The sequence below is a fragment of the Podarcis cretensis genome (assembly GCF_951804945.1).
Source record: "Podarcis cretensis genome assembly, chromosome: 2".
Classification (NCBI taxonomy): domain Eukaryota; kingdom Metazoa; phylum Chordata; class Lepidosauria; order Squamata; family Lacertidae; genus Podarcis; species Podarcis cretensis.
Window position 1 is genome coordinate 56,187,676 of NC_137171.1, and position 25,284 is coordinate 56,212,959.

The window sequence follows — 25,284 nt, forward strand, 5'->3', positions numbered from 1 at the left end:
GCGGCTTCCGATTGGCTTCCTGCACTCAATAGGAAGCCGCAGAAGCTGCGTTGGACATTCGGCTTCTAAAAAACATTCACAAACCAGAACACTCACTTCCAGGTTTGCGGCATTCGGGAGCCGATTTGTTTGGGAGCCAAGCCGTTTGACAACCAATGTACCACTGTATTGCAGTTGGTTTCCTTAGCTGATTCTAGTCTTAAGGACCTGAAGCCATGGACAATAATGAAGATAATATCTTAAGAGATGGTGGGGACCTACTGTTGGCTAATCACTTACAGAAGAGAATGAGAGGAGCAAGAGTGGTATGGAGATTATATCGAGGAGACTCATTACAGTTATTCTATGGCTGCTTGCTCTAATGGTTTTTATGCAATATGCTACTTAATATTAGTTCAAAGGCAATTGAGTAGCTGCAATACAGCAGCATTAGGGCTTTTGCTTCATGCCATGTTTGTGGACTTCACAGAGATGTCTGGTGGTCCACGGTGGGTACAGAATTCCAGGCTAATTGCGTTTTCGTCTGCTCCAGCCAAGGCTCTTGTCTCTTGTTTCATAAGCATGAGATCTTGCTAAGAAAACTCTCTAATGTGGAATGAAGAACAACAAAGATCTGGTAGGAGAAAAAAAGAATAGCTATCAAAACTGAAATGAAATGTAAACCTTAAGAAAACATTGATGAGAATGTATGGGTGAGATTGAAATGGGTAAGAGTCGTTAATGGCCTTGTTGGTGCCTGATGGCAAACCATAGTCAGAAACAAATTACGGCTTGCTGTGAATGAGCAGGGTGTGGTTCATGCTGCTTAATCGCACTCGTTCTGCCCTGCTTCCTCTGGAAGAAAACCATGGCAATTGGTTTAGTGTTACATGTAGACTAGCACTTGTGGTTTGTAGCACTCCAAACAAACATGACTTCTGCTCATGGTTTGGAGAGAACCAAGCTGTGAGTGGTGCTTTGCATGTAATGCTAAGCCAAGTTCACGGTCCTTCTCCTGGAAGCAGGCAAGACAGATTAAGTGAAACCAAGCACCATGCACCATACCTTCATTCCCAGTAAGCCATCGTTTGCTTCTAACTGTTGTTTACCACTGCATGCAAACTAGTTAGCTCATTAAGGTATTTATTGATTGAGCATGTTACCATCTTAGATTAGGGGCCAATCTACATGTTTTCTTTAAAAAAGCACAAGACAGAGTCTTTCTGATAATGTATCATAGGGGAGGGGAACCTGTGTTTCAGGGCCAAATGTGGCTCTCCAGGCTTTGCTTTTGGCCCTTGGAACTTGCCATAGGCCACAGCTTTCACTAGCCCTACTTTGTCCCCTCCTGGAGTGTGCTTTTGCCTGACTGGAATATGTCCTTGAACTCTGGTGATGCCTCTTGCTTGCCTAATGGAGGACAGAGCAGTGTGTGTGTGTGTTTAGAAACTAGCCTACTGTACAAAGGCAAAAGGTACATCCATTGATTCGCCCACTTTTGCTTCTGGCCCCAGTCAAAAGGTGCACCACCCCTTCTCTACCACGCCAGATTACATTTTGGGGTGGTATATTGCTGGTCTTCTAGTAGTTTGCTGTTTATCGAAAACTATGTCGTGGAAAAAGAGCCTAGTCTAGTATTTTCTGGTGGACAATGATTTCTACATGACAAACCATTCAGTCATGCTTCATTTTGAACTGCTACTGCCTGGAGATGATGGTACTATATGCTTTTCCCAAATGTATAGGTCAGTTTTAAGTGGCTTATTCAGGTTTCATGCCGACTTTGTCAGTGTAATCAAACCTGCTGCAAATTATCCCAGTGAAGATTAGGCATCAACCACACAGTTAAATGTGAAGCATGAAAGTGTTTTAACTAACCCTTTTCCTCAAGGTAATGCACAAGTATGCCTGGGCTGCAAATGGGAGAGATTCTCACAAATCTGATTTTCCTGCCTAAACAGATAAACATACATCATTGTAATGGTAATGTTGATGCGGCCTTTCCTGCTTATGTGCGAAAGAGACTTCCAGCTATTCATGTTACCTAAAATATATATTCCTTACCAGATAGATTACCTCATATGGGTTTCAACAATGTTTGCTGAAGACATAGAAACTCTGGAGCAGGTATCTTTCAAATGTCAAAAAAAGTGAATTTTTTAGAAACAGATTTAATTTGAGAAATTTATCTAAAACCTAAAATAAATTTGTTCAAGGACATGGAATTGGTTATCTTTCTTTTCAACAGCAGCAAAACCAGCTATAATTATAACCGGAAAATGCTGGATCTTCCCCGTTATGGATTGGTTGTTAAGAGACAAGGGACATGGTTTGCATGGAAAAATTGACAAACTTTGTGAGTAAAGGCACATAGGTTGCTAAGAGCTTTATTGAAAAGTGAAGTATGTAATATTTTGGAACGACAAAGTGCAAAAAAATCTACAACCATAGATTTGGGGCAATATTAAAGGACACTCCTTTATGATGTTTTAATTATCTGTGAATGAAGTCCTGCGTACTTAAGTTGACCATGTTAAAGAGATATTGTTAATTGAACATTAATTTATTCAACCTTACTCATTCCACTGAGAAAATGAATAGACTTTATTTGATGAATAGATCTTATTGCACTGATTTTATGGGTTATTGATAGCCATTTGGAGACTTGGAGGAATTTATTTTAGTGTTCAACACTGAGCATCATACAGCTTCACAGACACTTTGAAGAATGTACACTGGAATGTACCGTAGAGGCTTTCCTTCTCGTGAAGTCTTCTGTGGCATGGTTTGTATGTTTTTATTCTTAGAATATGTATTCAGAACCCTTTTAAACATGCCTCTTGATTTGTTAAAGTCATTACAGAGTGGTTTAAAATTACTTGAACTGGACCTTGTTTTTGAACCTTCTATTGTTGTTTTTCAGCCTGGGAATGAGTTATATATCATACAAAGAATTTGAACTGGTTTCAATAATTAATTACAGGAGAGGACAAAGAACATCAAAGGGGGGAAAATGAAAGCAATCCATAAGCTGGTGTTGTTGTCTCTGTCAAGGGCAATTAATATCCTAATCTAACCTAGGGCAGTTGAGACCAGCGCATGGTATGCACAGATGTTGACAGAATGTGGAGTCCTGTTAACCCATTTGGGGTCTCTATCAAGCTCTGTCTTGCTATCACTAACAGCAGGGGGTCATTTGAATACCAGGCTCTTTAGAGAAAGGGGGTGGATTCCACGCTGTGAATCAAAGTGACATTGTCTTCTCCTTGTATTTAGCATCTCTATTGTTATAAAACATGTTCTGCTGCATGAAAAGATTCTTTTACTTCTTGAATTATGTACATATTTGGTTGATTCCCCTCATCTGAAATAAATATAACAACTGGTGTAATTTGTTTTCTATATACCACAAGAAAAGCAATTTTGTGTGTGCAGATATTTTCCTATGTCTACCAACTGTTTGTGGTCGCTATATTTCCAGTAGCTAGAGTTTCAGAGAAATGTGGGCATTAAATGGGAACCATGTGGTAGGGAGTAAAAAATCACTTCCTGCTTTTAGAACATTAATTGATGAAGCCCTTCTGACAAACATATTCAGTCTTTGGAATTGTGATAAAATATAGAAGCAGCAGTCTCTGTTGAAGAAAGTTTTATTTCTTATGGACATTCATAGAGGGAAAATGTAGAATACCATCCTCTGTTGTTTACATAAAGGTAAAGGGACCCCTGACCATTAGGTCCAGTCGTGACCGACTCTGGGGTTGCGGCACTCATCTCACTTTATTGGCCAAGGGAGCCGGCGTACAGCTTCTGGGTCATGTGGCCAGCAGGACTAAGCCGCTTCTGGCGAACCAGAGCAGCGCACGGAATGCTGTTTACCTTACCGCCAGAAGGTAAACTTTGACATGCTTTCGAACTGCTAGGTTGGCAGGAGCAGGGACCGAGCAACGGGAGCTCACCCCGTTGCAGGGATTCGAACCACCGACTTTCTGATCAGCAAGTCCTAGGCTCTGTGGTTTAACCCACCCGCGTCCACATAGAGACACTTTATTGATTGCCAAGTATACTTGCTATATTAGATATATCTCGCCTACTGGGGCGGGGAGGGGTGGTAATGCTGAAGGAAATAGGCTTACATTCTTGAAAGTAGCTGGCAAAAGAGAAACAGAATTCTGCAGTTGGCTGACAAAGAGGACATTGGCAGAGTTCAAAGAAGTACAGTATGCTGTTTCTTTTGAGAAAACCAATTCTGCTTTACAAGCTAGTGCTAGGTGTCCAGTCCACCCCAATGTGTATTTTCAGGCAGATATTGTGGAAACAACATCTTCTCCATAAGGCTATCACAAGGAAACAGATATTGTAAAAAGCTGTCCCTAAACTAAGTTTGTGTGTTTGTGTGTGTAGTACAGAACAATAAATTATCTGTGTTGTTTTGCTCTTATCTGCCTGTTTGCATTTACTGAATGTTATCAAATTATTCTGGTTTATTATAGATTTCTAGTCACCACCTCTGGATTTATTCTAGTGTGTTAGTGGACTCTTAATGTGACCACACACTACCTCTCTTTTTTGAGGCATTTGAGTCTGATAATAGGCAGCATGGTGAGGCAACTGTCCTTTTAGGTCTATGAACAGAAGGAGGATCTTGTTATTCCTGTCCATCCTGTCAGTGCACTGCATGCAAAGTGTCCTCTCTTCAGAAATGGTTTTAGAGCACCCAGAAACGAAGAGATAAACCCATGTTTACTTCTGTTCTTTAAGCTGGATATTGTTACCAACTTTCTCTTTCTTGAGATTTGAGCCCGTTGCACCTATAAAATGTTGTCGAGGGGCTCTCTCTTTGGAAGGAATTGTCAGCAGCAGCGAGGAGTGTTTCCCCCCCTGTCAGAACCTGCAATTATATTATTCGTAAACTTAGTAAGGGTACAATACTTGGTAACATATGAAGGCTTTAGATAGCTTTCTTGGCTAATAATATGCGTTACCTGGGTGGATAAAATCACTTTAAAAAACCACAATTTAAGTTAGTGGGCGCCTGTCGGTCGGATCTCAACAGGAATGCCGTTTCTCAAAACGGGGGCAGGCAAATGACTGCGGAGAACGACGAGGAGGCTACTGATATTGCAGGGGATCTGAAGGAGAAGCCCTCCCGCAGAAAGCAGTGACCTCCTTGGGTATTTGCGTGGAAGAATTGCGCACCATACCCGATTTGAATCCATTCCTCAATGGCGGCTAGGCATGCGTTTAACCCCCTTAACTCGCCCCTTGAGCTTTGCAGGACTCCATCCCTCGGATGCTCCGAGGGGGTCTCCCAGACTCCTATGCAAACCCAGACCCTACTTCGCCGCATCCGCCCGGATCGACCACAGCACAGGCGCCCACGTTGCTGCTCCGACTTTCCCCTGTAGAGGGCGCGGGAGAGCAACGGTTTTTTGTAATCATCGACTTCAAAAAAAGAAAAAAAGAAAATGAAGAGATCCCTGGTCACGTGACGTGCCCGAATCCTCCTGCGCTTCCTTTCTGGGCGAGGGCGGTGCTCGCCTTCTCCTGGCGGTGTTGGCTGCTTTCCGCCGGGGGTCACGTGGTGAGGCCTTAGGCCCCTCCTCTCAGCTGCTGGGCTTTGGAGCGGTGGGGCTGTGCTTGCCGCGGGGGCTGCTGGGTAATCCGACTCCAGAGAGGGAAAGAGAAGGAGGGAGGCGGCGGCGGCGGCGGCGGCAGAGACTGGCGTCGTCGGGGAGGCCCTGACATCGCCGCCCTCTCGCGTTTCAGCGCAGCCCCGGCTCGGCGGCCCCCAGACATGGAGCGGCGGGGGAGCCGGAGATGGAACTCCGCCTCCGCGCCTTTCTCTCCGCGGTGATCTCCCTCGGCCTGCCCCTCCTCTCGCCTGTGGCGGCGGCGGCGGCGGCGGCGGCGGCGGCTGCTGCTACTTCTTCTGGGGCCTTCCTGGCTCTCCTCACGCCCGCCCGGCGGTGGCGGCAACCGGGAAATGGTCGGGGTGTAGCGACGGAGCCCACGGAGGTGAGTGGCCGGGCGGCTCGGGGCGGAGCTGGCGCCGCTGTCGGTGGCACTTGGGCTGGGGCGAGGCAAGGTAAGGTAGGCCCCGCTTCACCCCCCCCCTCTCAGGTAGCGGGAAGAAGGAGCCCTCCCTGGGGGTGGGTGAGACGGCCCCTCCCTCCTCGCTGCCGAGGGCAGCAGGCTGTTATCACACCCCCGTCCCAGGCAACCCCCCCTCCCATAGAAAGCGTCGAAAGTCGCCTCAGGATGTATCTCCCCCGCTCTTTTCCTCTTCTTCCGGGAGGGGTGGTGGTGGTGGATGGGTAGGCATTTTCTGCTTCCGCTCCTCCCTCTCTACTTTGGAATGGGTTTCCTTTCTTCGCTTCTCCCACGCCCCGGATTCTCCCCGTCCTCCCTCCTTCGAAATTCAGGGGAGCTCCTCTCCCTTGGATCCCTTTCCTAATCTGTCGCTTACTGCTCTCCGGACTTCATCCTTAAGCGAGGTATCCCCAGAATGACTGCTAGCATAGGGATAAGCACACCTGGTTACTAGCGCTTCTATTTCTCCCCCCCCCCCCCATATATATGCCGTATCACATAAATGCACACACGTGAGGGCTTCTGATGATACATTGTGTGTTCGAAGGATGGAAGCAGAGATGGGATGGCACTGCCTTTCTTTCCCAGAAGTGCCCGTAGCTTGAGATAAATGTGCATCTGAGCTTGTTCTTGGATGGTTTTGCTAACTAAACCACCACCACCTCCTCTATTGCAATAGTTGGGTTTTAATCCCACTCACTCCAGTGATCAGTCAGCAGTTTGTTATATTGTTGAAATACTGAGTAGCTCTTAGGACAGATCAGGCAAAGCGATTGTAGTTCCGTAGATTGCTTTTTGAGTGAGTTTTCTGGCAGATCCTATCTGTCTATGTCAGCAGAAGTTCCTCTAAAAGTGATATGGGGATTTCACCATCTCTTTTGTTACTATACCCAAAGCTGCAGTAGTCTCACCATTTGAAGGAAGGACTGTATTGATCTCTGTTACTCCACACAGAATCTGAATTTGAAATGTCTTATCCAACGTAACACGGATAAGATACATCTTAACGGCATAACTATTATCTCTTTAACTGTAATACTGAGGGCAGGTTTACATAATACTAGTTCTGTATTTGTGGGACATCCCAACTGTCCTTAACAATGAGTATTAACAAATATAACATGTGAATTGGGTAATTGTGAACAGAGCAGTCCTTCCGCAAAGGTCTACTATCACTGGAACTCCTGCTGGCACAGTTCATGTGTTGTGTTGATCTCAGTACTGTATGTACACCTGAGTAAGAACAATCATAATTACTTGTGCAAAAATGTATTTGAACTGCTTGTGTATAAGTATGGAATGGTAGCTATAGTTTGGATGGGATCCAGAAAGCCTTGGATGATACAGCTCTGGGCCAACAGTGTTGATAGAAGAAGCTTTCAATTGTGTTGATCTCTTTCTAGGCAGGAATGAGATGTTAATGACTCATACTTAGTTCCTTATCATCTGTTGAAAGAGCTTGACTCTGAGAAATGTGAAAAAGAAACATTTTACAATTTACTATATTGCCTTAAGGAATCAGGACAGTATCCCTGCACTGTGATTTGAAATGTATGGTGTTGAGAGTGAGAGGAACGAAAGTCATTCAGCAAAGAGTAGTGTTCCAAGGAAAATACTTCTCAGACAAGTATCACACTTCTTTCCTTTGTTTATTACTGTGCCTGTTACCTTCAGCAAATGACTGTTGTTTATCAGGCTGATAATTTAATGGGGACATTTGGATTTAAATCTGTTGAATCCTATTGACGATAATAGGATTAAGCTAGTTTAAATCTAAATACTTTGCTTTAAGTGACGGTGAGTTCATAACCTAAGCCCCACAATTTGTTTGGACTAAATTTTCTATATATCACAAAATTAAGGCTAAAGAGCCTCTTAGCTTACTTTGTATGCACTTGACTATTACTATAGGATGTACCAGAACAGAAGTTTTACAAAGACTCCACCAATACTTATGAGATTACACTGTTTATTGTCAATAAAGTTATGATTTCCTCCTGACTTAAATATTGTCTCAAAGCTGCTGTAGCCACAAGTGGGGGCTGATTTCTGGTTTAAGCTCTTAAGCCCATATGTTTTCCTCTCTGCACATAATAGCCTCTAGATTGGAGCAAATTTAAATTTGGCCTTCAGCACAGGGGCAAAGGGTTGCAAGTCCAAATTGCCCCCCTCCTTAAAGATGTCATGGAACTCACGTGCCATATATAGGTTTATTTTTTTACCTGAATGGAACTTAAGTTTATTCACCCTCATCTTCTTTAACACTGACCTCAGACGAATAGAGAGATGACACTGCTTCACCAGGAGTTGACAGTTTTCATCAGTATATTGATAGCCAGGTAAGGTAGCCAGCACCAGTTGATATAAGTTTTCTGAGTAATTTTGAATTAGAAAACTATTTCTCCTCTCCTTAAGTATAATGTATGTGATTCTTAATTTGTAAAGTATATATGCTTTCTAGGGGAAATGACCGGTTAAGTTGTAGTTTAACTGGTATGCAGCAGGGAATCCATTTAATGAATTTATCCTCATCTTCAGTTCTAAACTGATGGTATGGTGAACTAAAACCTGTCCTTAGATCTTTGTCAAATGCATTTTTTGGGAGACAGGGAGTTGTCTTGGTTAGGCTAAAACTTGGATGAAGGGTCTATATACTTCCTGACAGGAGATCCCTGCCAGTGCTTGTGTCTTGCTGTGTTCTCACTGTTTAGTTATTCTAAGGTAGATTGCAATCATTGTCATTTTAAAATACGTGACTTCCCAGTAGCAAGTGGCAAGCCCATGAAAGAGGTCAGTGAATAGACGTAGGCCTCCCTAGTCCAGTTGTAACATTTTATTTTCTGAAGCACCCTGGTTCTCATAATATTTCCTATAGAATGTACCCTGCCCTTTTATGATTGTTTGTCTGCGAGGCACTATATTCACTGATACTGTATAAATAATCAACAGTATTTATCTCTTCTGTTTAAAGAATCAGATGATCATAGTTTGAACATGCAACTGAAAATGAACTATATGCATAATCAACAGCTGTTTCTCATTTAGTAATGTTTGGAAATGCTAAGGACATGAACTGCCACTATTAAAGTGTTTAAATAATATCCTAATAAATACTAAACTAATACCAAATTTCTGAAATGAGCTTTGACCAGAAACCATGGTGCAGCAAATTTAGTGGCACTCTGCTGACAGTAAGACTTTCATCAGAGGCTAAGGGAGGAAAACCTCCCTCTGTATCCCCCCCCATGATTGCTCTAGAGCAGGGGCACCCAACTCCCAAGAGACTGCGATTCACTCACAGAATAAAAAACTGGCAGTGATCTACCCCGTTTTTGGGATGTTCAGGTCAAAGTTGTTGAGCTTCGTTTAGGGACAAAAATGTCAAAATTGAGGAAAGGGGAAAACTCACTCACCAAAAGATCGCTAAGAAAACAATCTGTCTCACAGCGAAAAGTCCATCTTCCATTACAGCTATCATGCGAAAATGGAGGACAGGCCGAGGGGGTGGGGCTGGATGCTCTGATGACCATGCAAAGGAAAAGGAGACCGAGATCAACTGGAACCTTCCAGGGATCAAACAGTTGATCTCGATCGACCTGTTGGACACCCCTGCTCTAGAGGATCCTCCAGTCTGTCAAGCAAGCAACTGAGAGGGTCTGCCTTTGTAAATTACAAACTGCTTATTGACGAATCAATGGGTAATGCAAGAGGTCTTTGGGAGATGTGGAAAGGAGATCTAGGTATCAGCACTGTGAAACATGACAGGTTTGATAAGGTCTGGCCCTATTTTATAAGTTACATGAATAACTCACCTTCATCCACTGCACCATATGACAATGTGGAGTTACGTGGATATGAAATTACCTGTTCATTGTGTTGCTTAGTGATCACTGTATTGTAACAGGAAAATATATTTTGCATTTGTATATCCCTGGTCCTGAATGGGGTAACTGTGCCCCTGAAGGACCAGGTGCGCAGCCTGGGAGTCATTCTGGACTCATAGCTGTCCATGGAGATGCAGGTCAATTCTGTGTCCAGGGCAGCTGTTTATCAGCTCCATCTGGTACGCAGGCTGAGACCCTACCTGCCCGCAGACTGTCTCACCAGAGTCGTGCATGCTCTAGTTATCTCTTGCTTGGACTACTGCAATGTGCTCTATGTGGGGCTACCTTTGAAGGTAACCTGGAAACTACAACTAATCCAGAATGCAGCAGCTAGACTGGTGACTGGGAGCGGCCGCCGAGACCATATAACACTGGTCTTGAAAGACCTACACTGGTTCCCAGTACATTTCCGAGCACAATTCAAAGTGTTGGTGCTGACCTTTAAAGCCCTAAATGGCCTCGGTCCAGTATACCTGAAGGAGCGTCTCCACCCCTGTTGTTCTGCCTGGACACTGAGGTCCAGTGCCGAGGGCCTTCTGGTGGTTCCCAGAAGTTACAGGGAACCAGGCAGAGGGCCTTCTTGGTAGTGGCGCCCGCCCTGTGGAACGCCCTCCCACCAAATGTCAAAGAGAAAAACAACTACCAGACTTTTAGAAGACATCCGAAGGCAGCCCTCTTTAGGGAAGCTTTTAATGTTTAATAGGTTATTGTATTGTAGTGTTCTGTTGGAAGCCAACCAGATGGGCGGGGTATAAATAAATTATTATTATTATTATTATTATTATTATTATTATTACCATTTAAATCACACTGTGACTGTTGGATTTGAATTGCTTTAGTTTTAAAAAACCTTTAATACAGTGATTCTCAAATGGTGTGGCATTTGACATCAAGTATAGTGGGAAGATTCAAGGATAATCAAAGAAACATTTAAACATTTCAATGTAGTATAGGATCATAATATGTTTTTATTTTCAGAATATGGATAAATATTTTTTCAAAATGACAGCAAGAGCATCAAGAATATTGAGGACAATCCTAGTTGTCATTTATAATTATATTTTGGGAGTTATTCAAGTTCTCATGTAGCTGCATTGTTTTACACTTTCTGGATGTCCCACGATCATATTATAAAATAGTTGTATTCTGTGTTATAAATTAAGCACGAGCAAATTTTCTCTGGTACAGAGAAAAAGTTTGAGAACCACCGCTTTAATAAATACCTTTTGGGGGTGAAATTTCTTTCCTCCCAGTACCACTGATTGACGTCTTACTGTCAGCTGAGCAACACCACTGGACACAATCCACTGTGAATATAAAACTATATATAAAATTCTGAAAAGCTGGTACCTATTTATATCCTTCTCATGTTTTACATAGTGAATATATATAATAGCTCACATAGTCCTATATATAAATGAGACTTTTTGTCTTATTTTTGAAGCAGTATTGAATATATGCTTCCCATCCTTATTCTGCTTTCAGATAAGATGGCAATATTGGCAAGTAGGAAGGAATAATGTTGTGGTGAAGTAGTTAAGTGTTGTTTGTCAACAACTGGAATGTGTTCATGTAGTCATGTTTTTTTGCTCAGTCTTAGATTTTTCCTTCAGGTCACAGTGGTTTGATGAAAGCCTGCTTAATTTATGCTTTGCTTTTGCATTTTATTGCAGTAACAGGTATGGTTTGCTAGAAGACATCTGCTGGTATGATTAAATCGTTTGAGTCAATAGGCATGTTCTGTTTGGCACAGACCATAGATATCATGCTATGGGAGGTGCATAAGTGTCTGGGCAAAAGAAATGCAGCCACTCGGGCAGAAATGGATTGAGGAATTGAAGGATTTGTATAAGATTTACTGGGTAATTCATAAAGAAGTGGAAGTAAGGCAGTGTGTGTACCAGCCTTCTGAATCAAAGTTACTAGCCAATAAATAAATAAATAAATAACCAACCAACGTACAGTACCTGCCTTGTACTTACAAGAGGAGTTGGTAGAGTAGAGGGATCTTTCTAGCCTTTCTTATGAGTAGGTGAGGAAAACATTTTAAATGAAGCTGACTAGTGGAGGGCACATAGAATGTTCTCTGCCTTGTTCTCTCCTCACCTGATTTCTGTGCCGGATGTGCAGAAAGGGGCTTCACTGCCTGGTTGCTGAGCATAGAAGGCTTGTAAGTGAAGGCGTGGGTCCCTGTGTCACTTCATCAGCTCATTATGTTTCTTTGTTGAGCCACACAAGGAACAAAGCACTCTTCTCTGTGTGTCCAGAACAGAAGCTTAGTGGACTATCATAGCAACCCAACCTTCCACTGACAGACTCCTTGATTTCACTTCTAGGTGAGGAGGAGGCAAAGTTCACGCTTATACAACATAAAACTGAGCAGACTGCCAGAAGAAGCAGGTGGGTGGGTGGGTGCACGCGCACACACAAACTATATGTAGCACCCTTAATCGAAAAATCTCAGGATGGTTAACATTAAAATCTAATTGAATAACCGTGTACTGGAAGCAACCATTTTACATTCATCCAATTGACACACAACCATGCACACGCTCATCATTACTGAAGCAAAAGATGGGTTCCTGTTCTTAATAGTTATAGTAAAAATGTTAGACTGGGGGAAATGGAGAGGCTCAGGTAGTGAAGAATGAATGCAAACAAATGTAGCTACACGCACATGGCTTAATTTTAGTTGGGAATGTGGGCTAAGGTTAGTGCAATCCTATGTTACTCAAAAGTAAGTCTCATTGCTTTCACTGAGCAGCTAAATGTGTACTGGAATGTAGCTTTAAGCCCAAAGCCTTATAGAAGAGTCAGAAAGGCATAGAGGGTCACCATCCGAAGTGTTAGCAGAGTGTAATTGTGACAATATGTTAAGACTTAAGCTTGTGGCCATATGACTTTGGAAAAGTTTATGCTTCAAGAGAGTTGAGCCAAATTCTTGTTCATTTTTGCAGTTAAGTGAGATAATACATTGGAGAAGATACTAAAATTGTTGATGTATTCATAAGAAGCTCTGCTCAGTTAAGAAGGTGATGATACCTTTGTAGGCATCGAATTCCTGAGCACTGAGAGAGCTGTTAATTCCATTGTATTTCTACAGTACTTCCACTTCTTGCCATAGTTGGTTTCTCAGTCACCTGACATATATCAAATAGTCTTAACCTGATGATTTGATTATATGACTAATGTTACATTAAGGCAGTGAATAAGCTATAGTGGATAGTAATGTACAGACTGTGTATTTGAATTTACAGAGAAATGATGAATACCTACATACTTTTGGTTCACATATATTTTTGAGTTTAATTAATTATGGAAATAAGACAATACATCAGGAACTGTCAGAGCTATGTACTTGGGCATGTAAAAGCATGCCCCACAGAAAATCTGCATGCTAATCATTCTGCTGTAACTACAAGAACTAAGAGTGATATCTAAGTACATCATACTCAGATTAGCGCCATTGAAATCAGTGAACTTGTAGAACTTAAGTACATTCTGAGTATGACTAACACTGGATATGACCCTAAATATTAAATTCTCTGGAATAATATCCAGCTTTTCTCCAAATAGTGTTGATATATTAATTTCTTTGTCTTGTGGCTTTTGTCCTGAATACTGTAGGTATTCAGGATTAAGTGAAGCTCAAGTCATCCACTGGTATAAGGATAACTGAACAGCAAACTGTTGAAACCAAAGACACTTTGTTTTATTTCAGTGATAGACAAAGCTGATAAAGGTTAATTAGAGCTTTCAGAATGAAAGTGGATGAAGCCAACTTTGAATGTTGTTTTGTTGTCTTTTAGCTTGCTTTTTGCTTTGTTGGTGAAACAAGGAACAGCCAGGCTAGAATAATCCTGTGTATTTTGAATGAAGTAGAAACACTTTTGGAAACAGACCAGTGCAACTATAACTTTACTAACTTCAGTCAGCAGGGCTTATCATAACTGGGGAATCTCGTAACTGCAACCAAGCAAGTTGGCAGCATTTTTATGCTTCCTTTGGAATAATGAGGTTCCAATTATAGAGAAACTGTCATCTCTGATACTCTCATAATATTGAGACTTAATTATTTTAATTCATTATATTGTTAATTGACAAAGAATGTCACATGAAGCCATATTTTATCTTGTTATCAAACTGATATTTATTAAAGTGACAGAGCTTCAGACCTGGTATTAAAGGTGAGAGAAATAAACATAACAGATTATGGCATTTAATTGCGAACTTGGCAAACTATGCCCTCATAAGTTTATTCTGCATTATTACATTCCTGGCAGTTTCAGCTGAAATACGATTTTTAAAAGCTCCCTTTATGTGCAAGATTATAACAGCCCTATGCCAACATTATTGCTACGAGTGAGGCAGTCTGTAACTGACGCTGACATGAACGCCTGTATATATCAGATACATGCATTGATACAAGTTTGCTGTGCATCAAAGCCAACCATTGGATACTAAACTAAAAGATACCTGCCTTTGAAAGATAGGACACATTCTTGTGCACAATGGGTATATTACATCACTTATTTCAAGACTTTTTGAATTTCTTACTGAGCAAATGTATTTACTCTTAGCTTTCAGAAGCATATATTATATCAGAAATGACCCAAAGGCCTTCAGTTAATTAATGTTGCCTCCTAGGGTGGTGCTCATATTTTAGAGTGGAGGGTAGAACTTAGTCCTTAATAATATCTTGTGGATTTTGTATTGTCAGTTGTTTTAGTTTTTTCCTGGTTTTAAATTGTCTTTTACATACTTTTGTCAGGTCACATTGAGACTTTATTGTAAAAAGTAACTGATAAATGAAATAAATAATTTGCTCATTTTAGATTATACAAGTTTGTGTAGAACTGCATTAGCTCAGCATTTACTTGGTATTTTGAAATGATTTCTTAGATCTGCTGTACTTCTAACTATTTCTGGTGGTAGTTAGGTGGATAGGCATCCTGTGGAATAACAAAGACCTAGTTATTTATAGCTGTGCTGGAGCTTATTTATCATTCATAGCCAAATATTGGCAAACATAGCTCATGTTGCATCATGTCTAGTTCACTGGCACTGAATGTGCTTTTGCTTATGAAAGCATTTAAACAACAAACCATTCAAAAGCCCTCAAGACCACTGAAATGGTGATTTCTTCTCAAGGAGATACTTCAAAACTCACTAACATTCTTTAATAGAATTTTTAAATCTTGTTTTTCAAAAAGCCTTATACATAAATGCGTAAATGCTTGTATTTATGTTTTGGGCATGAAACATGGCAGTCGGCTATACAGTACATTCATTTGATTTGAATAGCACTGCACTGTATCTCAGTGATACTGCATGTGCTTTGCTGCCCAAAAGTTCCAGGTTAAATCTGACATCTTGACATAGATCTGGGAAAGACTGCCTGAAAGTGTTAAACCCTGGAGAGCCACTGCCAATCGGTGTGAATGGTATTGAACTACATGGACCAATGGTATCACTCAGTATAGCAATTGTGCATGTTCTTAAGAGAACATTACTGTAGTTTAGAACGTATTAGGTAATGACAGGGGTAAGTAGGAGGAAATGAAACCACATCCAAAAATGGTGACATCCTTTGACATCTTGACATCCTTTATCCTACCAATTTCCTAGTATGTGTGTTTTGTTTTGTTTTGTTTTGTTTTGTTTTGTTTTGTTTTGTTTTGTTTTGTTTTGTCAAATGAAGGTAGAATGACTTTTAAAGATTGATATGTAAACTTCTGCCTTTGGGCAAAATACTAAGTGTTTCAGAATAAATGTTCTTATTGTCATAGAACAGGGGTCAGTAACCTTTTTGAGCCATAGGCCGGTCCACCGTCCCTCAGACCATGTGGTGGGCCGGACTATATTTTTTTGCAGGCGGGGGAGGGGGGGAATGAACGAATTCCTATGCCCCACAAATAACCCAGAGATGCATTTTAAATAAAAGGACACATTCTACTCATGTAAAAACGTGCTGATTCCTGGACCATCTTGCAGCTTTAAAATAAATAAGTAGAGTTTAATTTTTCAAAATCACCTTTTCATAGATAGTTGATGGTAGTGAAAGAATGTATTTAACTCTGGTTTTAACACTTAGTATGTCACTTCATTTGATCTTCAGTGGTGTTTATCCTTCTACCTTCCAAGTATATTTGCCTGAGGACAAGCTTAAGGTTTGAAAAGTCACCTGCAATGTTGGTTTTTAAAGATAATTACTGATTGAAGTTTGATTTTGCTTTTGTTATAAAGCTTCTAATTTAGTAAATAACTGTTGCTGTTTTGCCTGCTTAAAGGTTAATTAAAGTTACTAAGTTAATTGTTTGCCTTCTAGGCATGTTTCAAATAATACTTTTTAATATAAAAGCTAAACATCATAGCTAGAGCAATTTCATGATTTCCTAACACATTCTGTCTTTAATATTCATAGTAATATTTCTCATTCTGGAAAAATGGTGCATTCTGTTTAAAAATGTTGGGTAGTATCCAACACTGCTATTCTGCTAGTGCAACAGACTGCCACTTGCACAACAAAATCCTCCCTGCAGCCCTGGCATAGCCTCCACATCTGCTCTAGAGGGTTGCAAGACCTTATGGAGAAGATTTTGATGGTGTGGGGGGAGGGAAAGTCCCATAAGTCACACTTAGCATTAGATACCTCAACTTATGAATGTGATCCGTTTCAGGGTGCCATCCGCACCCCGAAAAGTCTGTAAGTAGAGTGTTTCTACTGCGCGTGCGCAAAGCACACAGATTGCTTCTGTGCATGCACTGAACCCGGAAGTAAACACTTCCGGGTTTGCCGCGTTCATAACCTGAAAAGCTGCAACGTGAAGCAAACGTAACATGAGGTATGTCTGTACTTCCATTCTAGTTTATAAAGGAGGGTGTTACTGAGAAGGCAATGGATTATACAAAATACGTAAAGTGAGATTTATTCCACTAGCTGTTAATGGTTACGTAAGATTCAGTTTTGCGATGAACCTTTGTGAGCTTTCCAGAACCTTTGAGAGTTTACTCTGCTCAATCTGTGACTGGGAGGAGTGGATTGACTATAAACGTCTGTGCAATAAGTCATCAGCCAGATGTTTCTTGTGAAGAAGCTCTTCACTGTGCCCCATCAAGTGGTTATTAGTGGCAGTTAAACTTATTGCTCTGGAAATCTTGGGGTGACCGCATACCTATGTGTTTAGAAGATACTGCACATTAAATAATCTCTTTTTATAACAGGAGTGGGGAACTGAGGGCTGCATTCTCTCATGGAAGAACTTCTGGGGGCTTCATGCCACTGATGAATGAGGCCAGAGGCAAGAATGGATTGTGACTCTTGCCTTCTATAGTAGGCTACTATCCAGTCACACAAAAGTCAGAGGTTCTATACCCACACACCCACACCCTCCATCTAGGTTACCAAGAATCATTGTTAGAGGTCAAGGACATATTCCAGCCAGGCAGAAGCACTCAATGTGGGTGCAGAGCAGGCCTGGGGACGGGTGTAGACTGGGGAGAGGGACTTGCCCAGGATGAATGCTGAGGGTGAGACAGAGGCCTAGAGGGCTATATTTGGCATCTGGACCTACAGTTCCCCACCCACACTATATAAAGTAAGTGAATTTCATGGAGATTCCACAACTTAACTTCCTTCTGCTTGTAATAGACTAACAGCCTAGGCAGAAGTCAATTTATTGTGAAAATAGTGTTAATTGAAGTTGACCTAAGAGGATATCTAGTTTTGTGATCAGAAGTGTACTCATTTAATGAGGTTTCCCTGCCACCATTTCTCCACTGCAGCCCATGCATCCTCAAGAAGCCTCTACTGAAGGTTGCAGGACTCAGGAAAGGCCCAGTACAGTATGTGACATGGGCCGCAGTGGGAGGGGGCAATGACCAAAAATTAGATGGAGGCAGGTTGCACGTGGTATCGCTCTAGATGACTTTTGGGAAAGAAAAGTGGTGGCCGCTGTGAATTAACCCCCCGCCTTTCCAAATTTGTTGTCTACCCTGCTCTCACCTTGGAAATCCAAACTAAAACTCGGCCTTAATTGAAAGTAAGTTAAGTGTTCTGAACATGAAACACTCTTGGTGTGACTTTGCACTCAGCACACCGTGTTCACAAACTTTCTTGCAAGTAGAATCTTGTTCTTAACTTAGATGCTTCCTTGAGCTTAAGGGGAATCCTTTTAGATTTATGGCTTATATTTAGAGCAGTAGGTCAAATTAAAGCAGTGTTCTGTTACGTCAGATGTCAGTAAGCCTGTTTTATAAGGGAAACCATTCCAAGTTCTTAACCCACAAGGATCAGAAGCTCCTATTCATGGAGGAAGTGTAGGCATTTTTAGAGGTTGTTGTAAATTTGGAGATGTTTACTGAAATGTGTATTTAGAGTAGAAATGTCATTTTTAGGGAACCTAGAAACAGCAAAGCTGAGAGCATGCTACGGAGGATGGACACCAAGGAGGCTCTGTTGGGGACAGAAAGAAAGAAAAATGAGGTAGATCAAACGTAGATGGCAATTGTTGTATATGGGAATGTGTGTTCATAGGCTGGCTGGTGGGAGGTGATTTGAATAACCATAGAAAATAGAAAGCTGAAGTTAATAAAGTGTTTAATTTGATAAAAACCTTTGATTCTCATCTCGATTGGCCTATTCTAATTGTGCAGGTAACATGATCTAAGAGTAGGAGTTCGTTTAAATAATGCTTTGCAGTTTTACATATCAAAGTAATTGCATAAGTTATACCAGTGTCATATCTGTAAGGCAAGTTGTAGTGTTGAGGCATTCCCTATCTTAAAAAGAATGCACCGGAGGGTGTTAAAGGGGAGGGGGGTTCATAAGACTGTCCAGGGGACAACCCTTCATCAGTTCTTTTACCTCTGTACCCATTTAGGTAATCAAATTGTTTTTGTTCATAGCAACATGAACCGTGAAGACCGGAATGCGCTGCGTATCAAAGAAAGAGAGAGGCGTAATCAAGAAATTCAGCAGGGTGAAGAAGCCTTTCCACCTAACTCTCCTCTCTTTGCTGAACCATATAAAGTTGTAAGTGCATGAGGTTTTTTAAAAATGCAGTTTTTATCTCACTCCAAATTAAAATGGTTTGAGTTTTCCCCCCTGTAATACAACTTCAGTATCATATGGTTTCATTAAAATACGAATAAATGTCATTTATATAGTGGTTCCAAGTCTTACATCCTCAAAATTCCTGTGATGTAGGCAAGAGTCTACAAGAGACTTGACTGTGGAAGAGATTAAGACCTGTTGCTCTAGATCTAGAAAAAGTAAAGAAACCTGGAAGTTGTGTTATGATTTGAACATTTTTAAAGTAATGTTGCTGAAATATAAGATTACGAGAATTTTATGACTGCTCTGGTTTTAACAAAAGGACATTGTATCAACATTTTTTTAAAAAAGAATTAAATATCTCATTATGCTAATAATAACTATCCACACTTGAAACTAGCTTGCAGTTGAACAGCCTAAATTGAAATTATAGAAATGATAAATGTGAATTAGAGCCCTAAAGTATTTGAACAGTTAATTGTTATAAAGTACTCTTGCCTTTGTAGTAAAAGAGTAATACAGCATATTAACATTTTTGAACTTTGTAGACAATAGTCTATTAATTACAAGTAATTGTTGGAGCTTGATGTTTTTAGTCTAGCTCTTTATTTGTAAGGTTCACTAGTTAATACTGCTAATTTGCTTTGTTCATGCAGTTAAATCTAATTGTAGCTGTTGTGAGTAAGATTGAAACCAAATTACAAGGAAGACTGGGTTATGAAATACTGTCGGTTTGAGAAATTTGGGTTTTGTTTTAAATACTGACTTGTTTTTGTGAGGCTGCAAATGTATCCCTGTACACCTCTCTTTCAGGCAACAGATTGGTTAAAGGTTAATTTTTTTAAATTGTGTGTCATTTAGCATTTGCATTTCACTAACAGTGACATATTTTCTTCATATCCCTGAATTTAAAGTTAACTTGGGTACATGTTTCCTTTCCTTCTCAATACCATTTTCCTTCTCTGTGTTCTTCAAGGTGTGGTTACTGGACAATCAATACCATCTAATTATTTTGGTCTGTGATTTTTAGTAGTTAGCGACTCATTCAAGGTGCTTTTCTAAAAGTATGTGCTGTTTATTACAAAAAATACATATGGTGAAGGGATTTGTGTTGACTAGTAAACATTTGATATCAGGCAGCCTACAGAATACATTGCAATGTATGTCTCTATCCATGGTGAGGTGGGAGTAAGGAGACCCACTGTCTCCTTTGCCATTTGTGTGTACATCAGGTTAAAATGGTTTTCTTCCAGGAGGCCTTTGCATTATGGGTAACAGCACCCATAACTGCTCTCTTGTATTTTAATCTATGTTTTAAATTGTTTTCAGTTTCATGCTTCATTAATTATTTTTGTAAGCAGCTTTGTGATACATAGTAAGAAGTGTGGTATAAATTTCTTGAATAATAATACATGAAACACGAGGGAAGGAGGGCACAATGACGTGTCTGTCTGATCTTGTTCCTCTTTCAGCCACCTTACATTTAAAAATGCCACTTAAGATATCTGTAACACTGCTCTAGTTTAGGCTTTTAGCCATGTTATATATGGATTGGCCTGGGCAACGGGGGCAGTTCTAGAAGGGCTGAATTCACCCCCAGCTATAAGATTGACCAATGCTGATTTTGACTAACAGTCACTAGAAAGAAAGAAAAACTGAAATCTTACTTGCTTCTTCCATCCTTTAAAAATATTCATAGGCGTGGAAGATGCTGAAAGAAGGGAAAGTAGTCCTTTATGTTTTTAGTCTTGTTTTTTAAAAGTACATGCATGATGGAAAGAGGTAGATGCAGTGTACTGAAATACTAAGTAAGAGGAGTGCAGCTTAAACTACCTGAAAGGCATGTGAGTAGAGATTACAATAATAAATGTATTTCAGTTATTTAAGAGGATTTTTAAAATTATCTATTTATCTTTGTTGCTTGAGCTTTACTACTTTTAAAAATCTGATTGGTTTCTAAATGTGCAAAAAACAGTTTTCAAACTGTTTCTTCTAGCATAAGAAGCTTTTAGAGCCTTTCTCATTTTGCTCCCAGCACCATACAAATCCTAATGAATGTGACGTCTTGGGAATTCCTAAGAAAGCATCCTGAAAGCTTCTGTAAATGGAGATTTTGCCTTTTGGTCCTTTGAACAGTTACTTAGCAGAACCAGGAAAGACCCTTATATGTTCTGGTTGAGAAACATGTGGAGGGACCGCTTGTCATAGTCACTTTGTCTGGTGAATGGTAGAGTTAGAAGAAAAATCTGGTTAGGGTTTTACAGAGAATCATTTGTGCATTTCTGGAATGATGAATATAATGGGTGATATCCAATGGTGCCAATTCACAAGCGGAACATATTTATTCAAGAACAGTGTGACTTCCCTTCTCCTCCTCCTCCTACATGCCCCCCAGGTCTGCTCTAGAGAGTTGAGGAACCCTCCAGTACATTGGAGGGCACTGAGGCTGCAGGGGAGGACAAGAGAAAGGGGAATTTCACTGGTGCAGTGTTGGATATTTCCTAATGACTACGCTGTTGGATTCCTTAACTGCAAGTTTTGTTTCTGTACAGTAGGGGTGAGGAACCTCTGGCCCATATGCCATATGTGATATCAAATGTGGGCCCAGGTATCATTGTGGTGTCAAAGGAACAATTGGAACCTTAAAGTGAGTTCCCTCTTGTGCCTTTGCTGGAACAAGACATGCTCCAGGATCGTCAAGTAGTTTGCATTGAAACCACAGTTAAAATGGGAGACTTTAAGCAGCGGTGTTAGTTGAAACTGCTTCCTGCTCCTAAATCAAGCCCCTTTGAAAGCGTACTGGGAGCACATATTCAGAGGGGCTCACCTTTGACTGACAGATGGGTAGCCCCACCCACAGCTCAGATTTAGCTTGTGGGGGGGTACATCAGATACTGATCTAGACTGCTGGGGGAAAGAGTCTGCCGCCCTTGCTGTATAGGATGTCAGTATGATATGAAAATGTTCTTCTGTTTTAGAAAAGAGATGTTGTTTCTAATATATTATTTATACTGCACATCTGAAATGAGACTTCTTTTGAGCTTTCAAAAGGAAAGGACACTTTCACAGGAGTAGAATAAATTGCATTTTAATAAACAAGTAACCAGTAATTGCTGGATCTTGAATATTTTTGTCATGGAATATTCCATCTTCTAGTAAGAAACAATATGATTCAAGAGCTAGATATAATTTATATTGGTTTTAGTAATCAGCTAATTAAACTTTAGTTTACTGGGGGCAATTAATCAATAAAAGTGCACAGTACTATTAGTATATTCATGATAAAATGAATTTTGGTGAAATCAGTAAGCATTAGCCATTGTGGATGGCAGATTAAGTGGTTCCCAAGTTAATTTTATTTTCGGTGCAAAATAAAGACTGACCGCTTTATTCTGTAGGTAAATTTCAAATATATGTTATCATAAAGGACATTCAGCTGACCCAAAAGTTTAATTGTAGAAGGAGTGTATTTTAAAATAAACTTCTGCATCATGTTTTTGTTCCTTACACAGACCAGCAAAGAAGATAAATTATCTAGCCGTATCCAAAGTATGCTTGGAAACTATGATGAAATGAAGGATTTTATAGGTGACCGGTCCCTCCAGAAGCTTGTTGAAATTCCTAAACCAACAGTACCATCAACAGCAGATGAAAAATCAAACCAAAGTTTCTTTGGTGATCAGAGGCACAGTACTGGCTCTCATCAGAGCAGCAAATGGACGCCTGTAGGTCCAGCACCTAGCACTTCTTCCCAGTCACAGAAGCGTTCCATAGGTTTACAGAGTGGACATGGTGGCCAGCGCAACAGTGGCAATAACACTAGCAGTAGTGGGCAAAGGCACGACCGTGACTCGTATAGCAGTAGTGGGAGTAGCAGTAGCCGTAAAAAAGCCCAGCATGGATCTGAACATTCAAAGTCCCGTTCTTCCAGCCCTGGAAAACCACCTGCTGTTTCTTCTCTGAACTCCAGTCATTCCAGGTCTCATGGAAATGATCATCACAGCAAGGAACATCAGCGCTCCAAATCTCCGCGAGACCCTGATGCCAACTGGGACTCACCCTCCCGTGTCCCTTCCTTTTCTAGTGGTAGTCAGGCTTTCCCTCCTTCGCTTATGTCTAAATCTAACACAATGTTGCAGAAGCCTACTGCCTATGTAAGGCCTATGGATGGTCAGGAGTCCATGGAACCAAAGCTATCTTCTGAACACTACAGTAGCCAGACACACAGCAACAATATGAATGAACTGAAACCTGGTAAAGCACATCTAACAAAGCTGAAAATTCCGTCTCAGCCGCTTGACGTAAGTTGCCTTAAAAAAATTAAAATAAAATAAAGCTCATTTGTGCTTATTCCATAGATAAGAGAGACTGCTTAGAAAAATACTTTTATTGACATCTGAGTTGTATGTAAGGAACACACCTAACTAAAATGCAATAATTTCTTTTAATTTCAATTTCTTTAACAGTTGAAGGATTTACAGCTTTCTGATCTGCCATGCTTCTAATAACTGGGCATTTATGCTGGTCTGGCCCGGAACATGTTTTTGCTTGGGTGTTTCAGCTTTAAATAAACACTAATGTGACATTATTATTATTTTATGTACAACTCAGTTGAGCATCTCCTCTGTCATGTGGAAGATAAAATTATGCTAAATATTGACTTTTAATAACGGTGTTTTATTAACAAGCGTATAGCAGCCTCATCTACTTCCCAGTCACAAATGACTGGTTGGAATTCATTGCTTCATGAATGGATTTGCACAACAGGACTTTCCCTTCCTTTCCTTCCTCTGCAAGCCCCACCCCGTCTGGAGGGTTTCCAGGCTTTGAGGGAAGTCCAGGAGACTGCAGGGGCAAATGAAGTCCCATTGCACAAGCAAAAGTCCATTCTGCTCACACAGAGACAGTATTGGATACAACCCTCCTACTTGGTCATACTCAGAGTAGAATAATTGAAAACAATGTAATTGAACTATTACAGGTTAATTGGAATAGATTGATTTCAGTGGGTCAACTGTGAATATGACTTGGACATAACACCCAGTTTGAAAAGAAAAAGTGAGAGAATGTGTACTGTCATTGTTGTGCAATGTCTTGCACTTTAAAATATAATTAAAATGCCATCTGATATTTAATTTTAAGTATGAAACAGTATTCATATGGGCATTTAATTCTTCATAGATTACTGTTTCCTTTTTCTTTTTTTGTGCTGGATCTGACAGTGCAAAAAGAAATGGATATGAGAAAATGGGTTCTACCTTCTTCTTCTTCTTTGGCGATCACTCGTAGCCGAGTAAGATTGTCTTCCATAAACACAGTTTTAACAATGAGTCCGTAAGTGAAGCATTCATGAAACAGGAATGTTAAAATTATATTGCTTAGATTATCATTTTTCTCAGAAATTTAAAAAGTTAACAATAGTTTCCCTCAGCTGCATACATTTTAGGAAACCTTGATGAGAAATACAAAGGTGTGAGCAAGTTATGAAAAGATGTTTGTAGAGTCTTTTCATCTGCAGTATGAAAGCTGCTCTTTGTACCTTAATACTGAATTTGAATCCCATTTTAAGTAATTTTATAATAATTGAATTTTCTAGAAGTTTTATAACATTGAATTACAAATATGCCAGTAAGTTCTGATCATTCATTTGTAGGCATCAGCATCCAGTGACATGAGTAGTGTGGATGAAATTCTAAAAGTAAGTTGTTCTCTTATTCTGGCTTTTGAGATTTTCTTGCTTAAATGTGTTGAATTTTTTGAAAAAATCCAAAATAAATTGCCCACGTATATTGCTTAACATTTCATTAAAAACTGATTATCCTTTTTTTCTCTTCTGTGTACCATTGGTATCCACCAGTTTGTTCTTTATTTTTAATAATACTTTCGGATTATTTTTCTAAAGTCTTCCTTTGGTAAAGTCTTAAAATATTTTAAAAGAATATTTTCCTGTATATGCAAATCAGTATGTTATTGTATTTTCTCTTCAGAAATTAAATAAAAAGGTTATTTACCCCCCCCCCCCAATTGATTGAATATGGAATAGTGGAAAAGCATATCAGTATATTAAACTGGCAATAAAACTGATGGATTAAATAAATAGATGTTTTGTTTTCCTTGAAAGATTTCCTTAAGTCAATCAAATAATTTTTGTGTATCCTGCATGAAAATGACATTGACGTAATTCTGAAAGACTAATCACAGTCTGTCTTGAAAGAAGATTATGTTGTAACTTCCTCTCCACTTATTCCTTCCATTTCTCTCTGATAAACCTAA

At 40.2% G+C, this 25,284-nt stretch overlaps 1 protein-coding gene across 3 annotated transcripts in view; it reads left to right on the top strand.

Annotated features, from left to right (window-relative positions):
• Positions 1 to 5,875: 5,875 nt before the first annotated feature.
• AFF4 (ALF transcription elongation factor 4) overlaps positions 5,876 to 25,284 on the top strand; it is a gene marked incomplete at its 5' end in the record, with an annotated part of 51,327 nt that continues 31,918 nt past the window's right edge. The window contains 5 exons of one of the 3 annotated variants that reach the window (XM_079967924.1): positions 5,882 to 5,997; positions 18,354 to 18,441; positions 18,864 to 18,990; positions 22,524 to 23,312; positions 24,665 to 24,709. In XM_079967924.1, the coding sequence (XP_079824050.1) occupies positions 18,437 to 18,441; positions 18,864 to 18,990; positions 22,524 to 23,312; positions 24,665 to 24,709 (966 nt within the window). Of the gene's footprint in view, positions 5,998 to 18,340; positions 18,442 to 18,863; positions 18,991 to 22,523; positions 23,313 to 24,664; positions 24,710 to 25,284 lie in introns of those variants that run through there. The other 2 variants (XM_079967925.1, XM_079967923.1) reach the window with 2 other exon arrangements.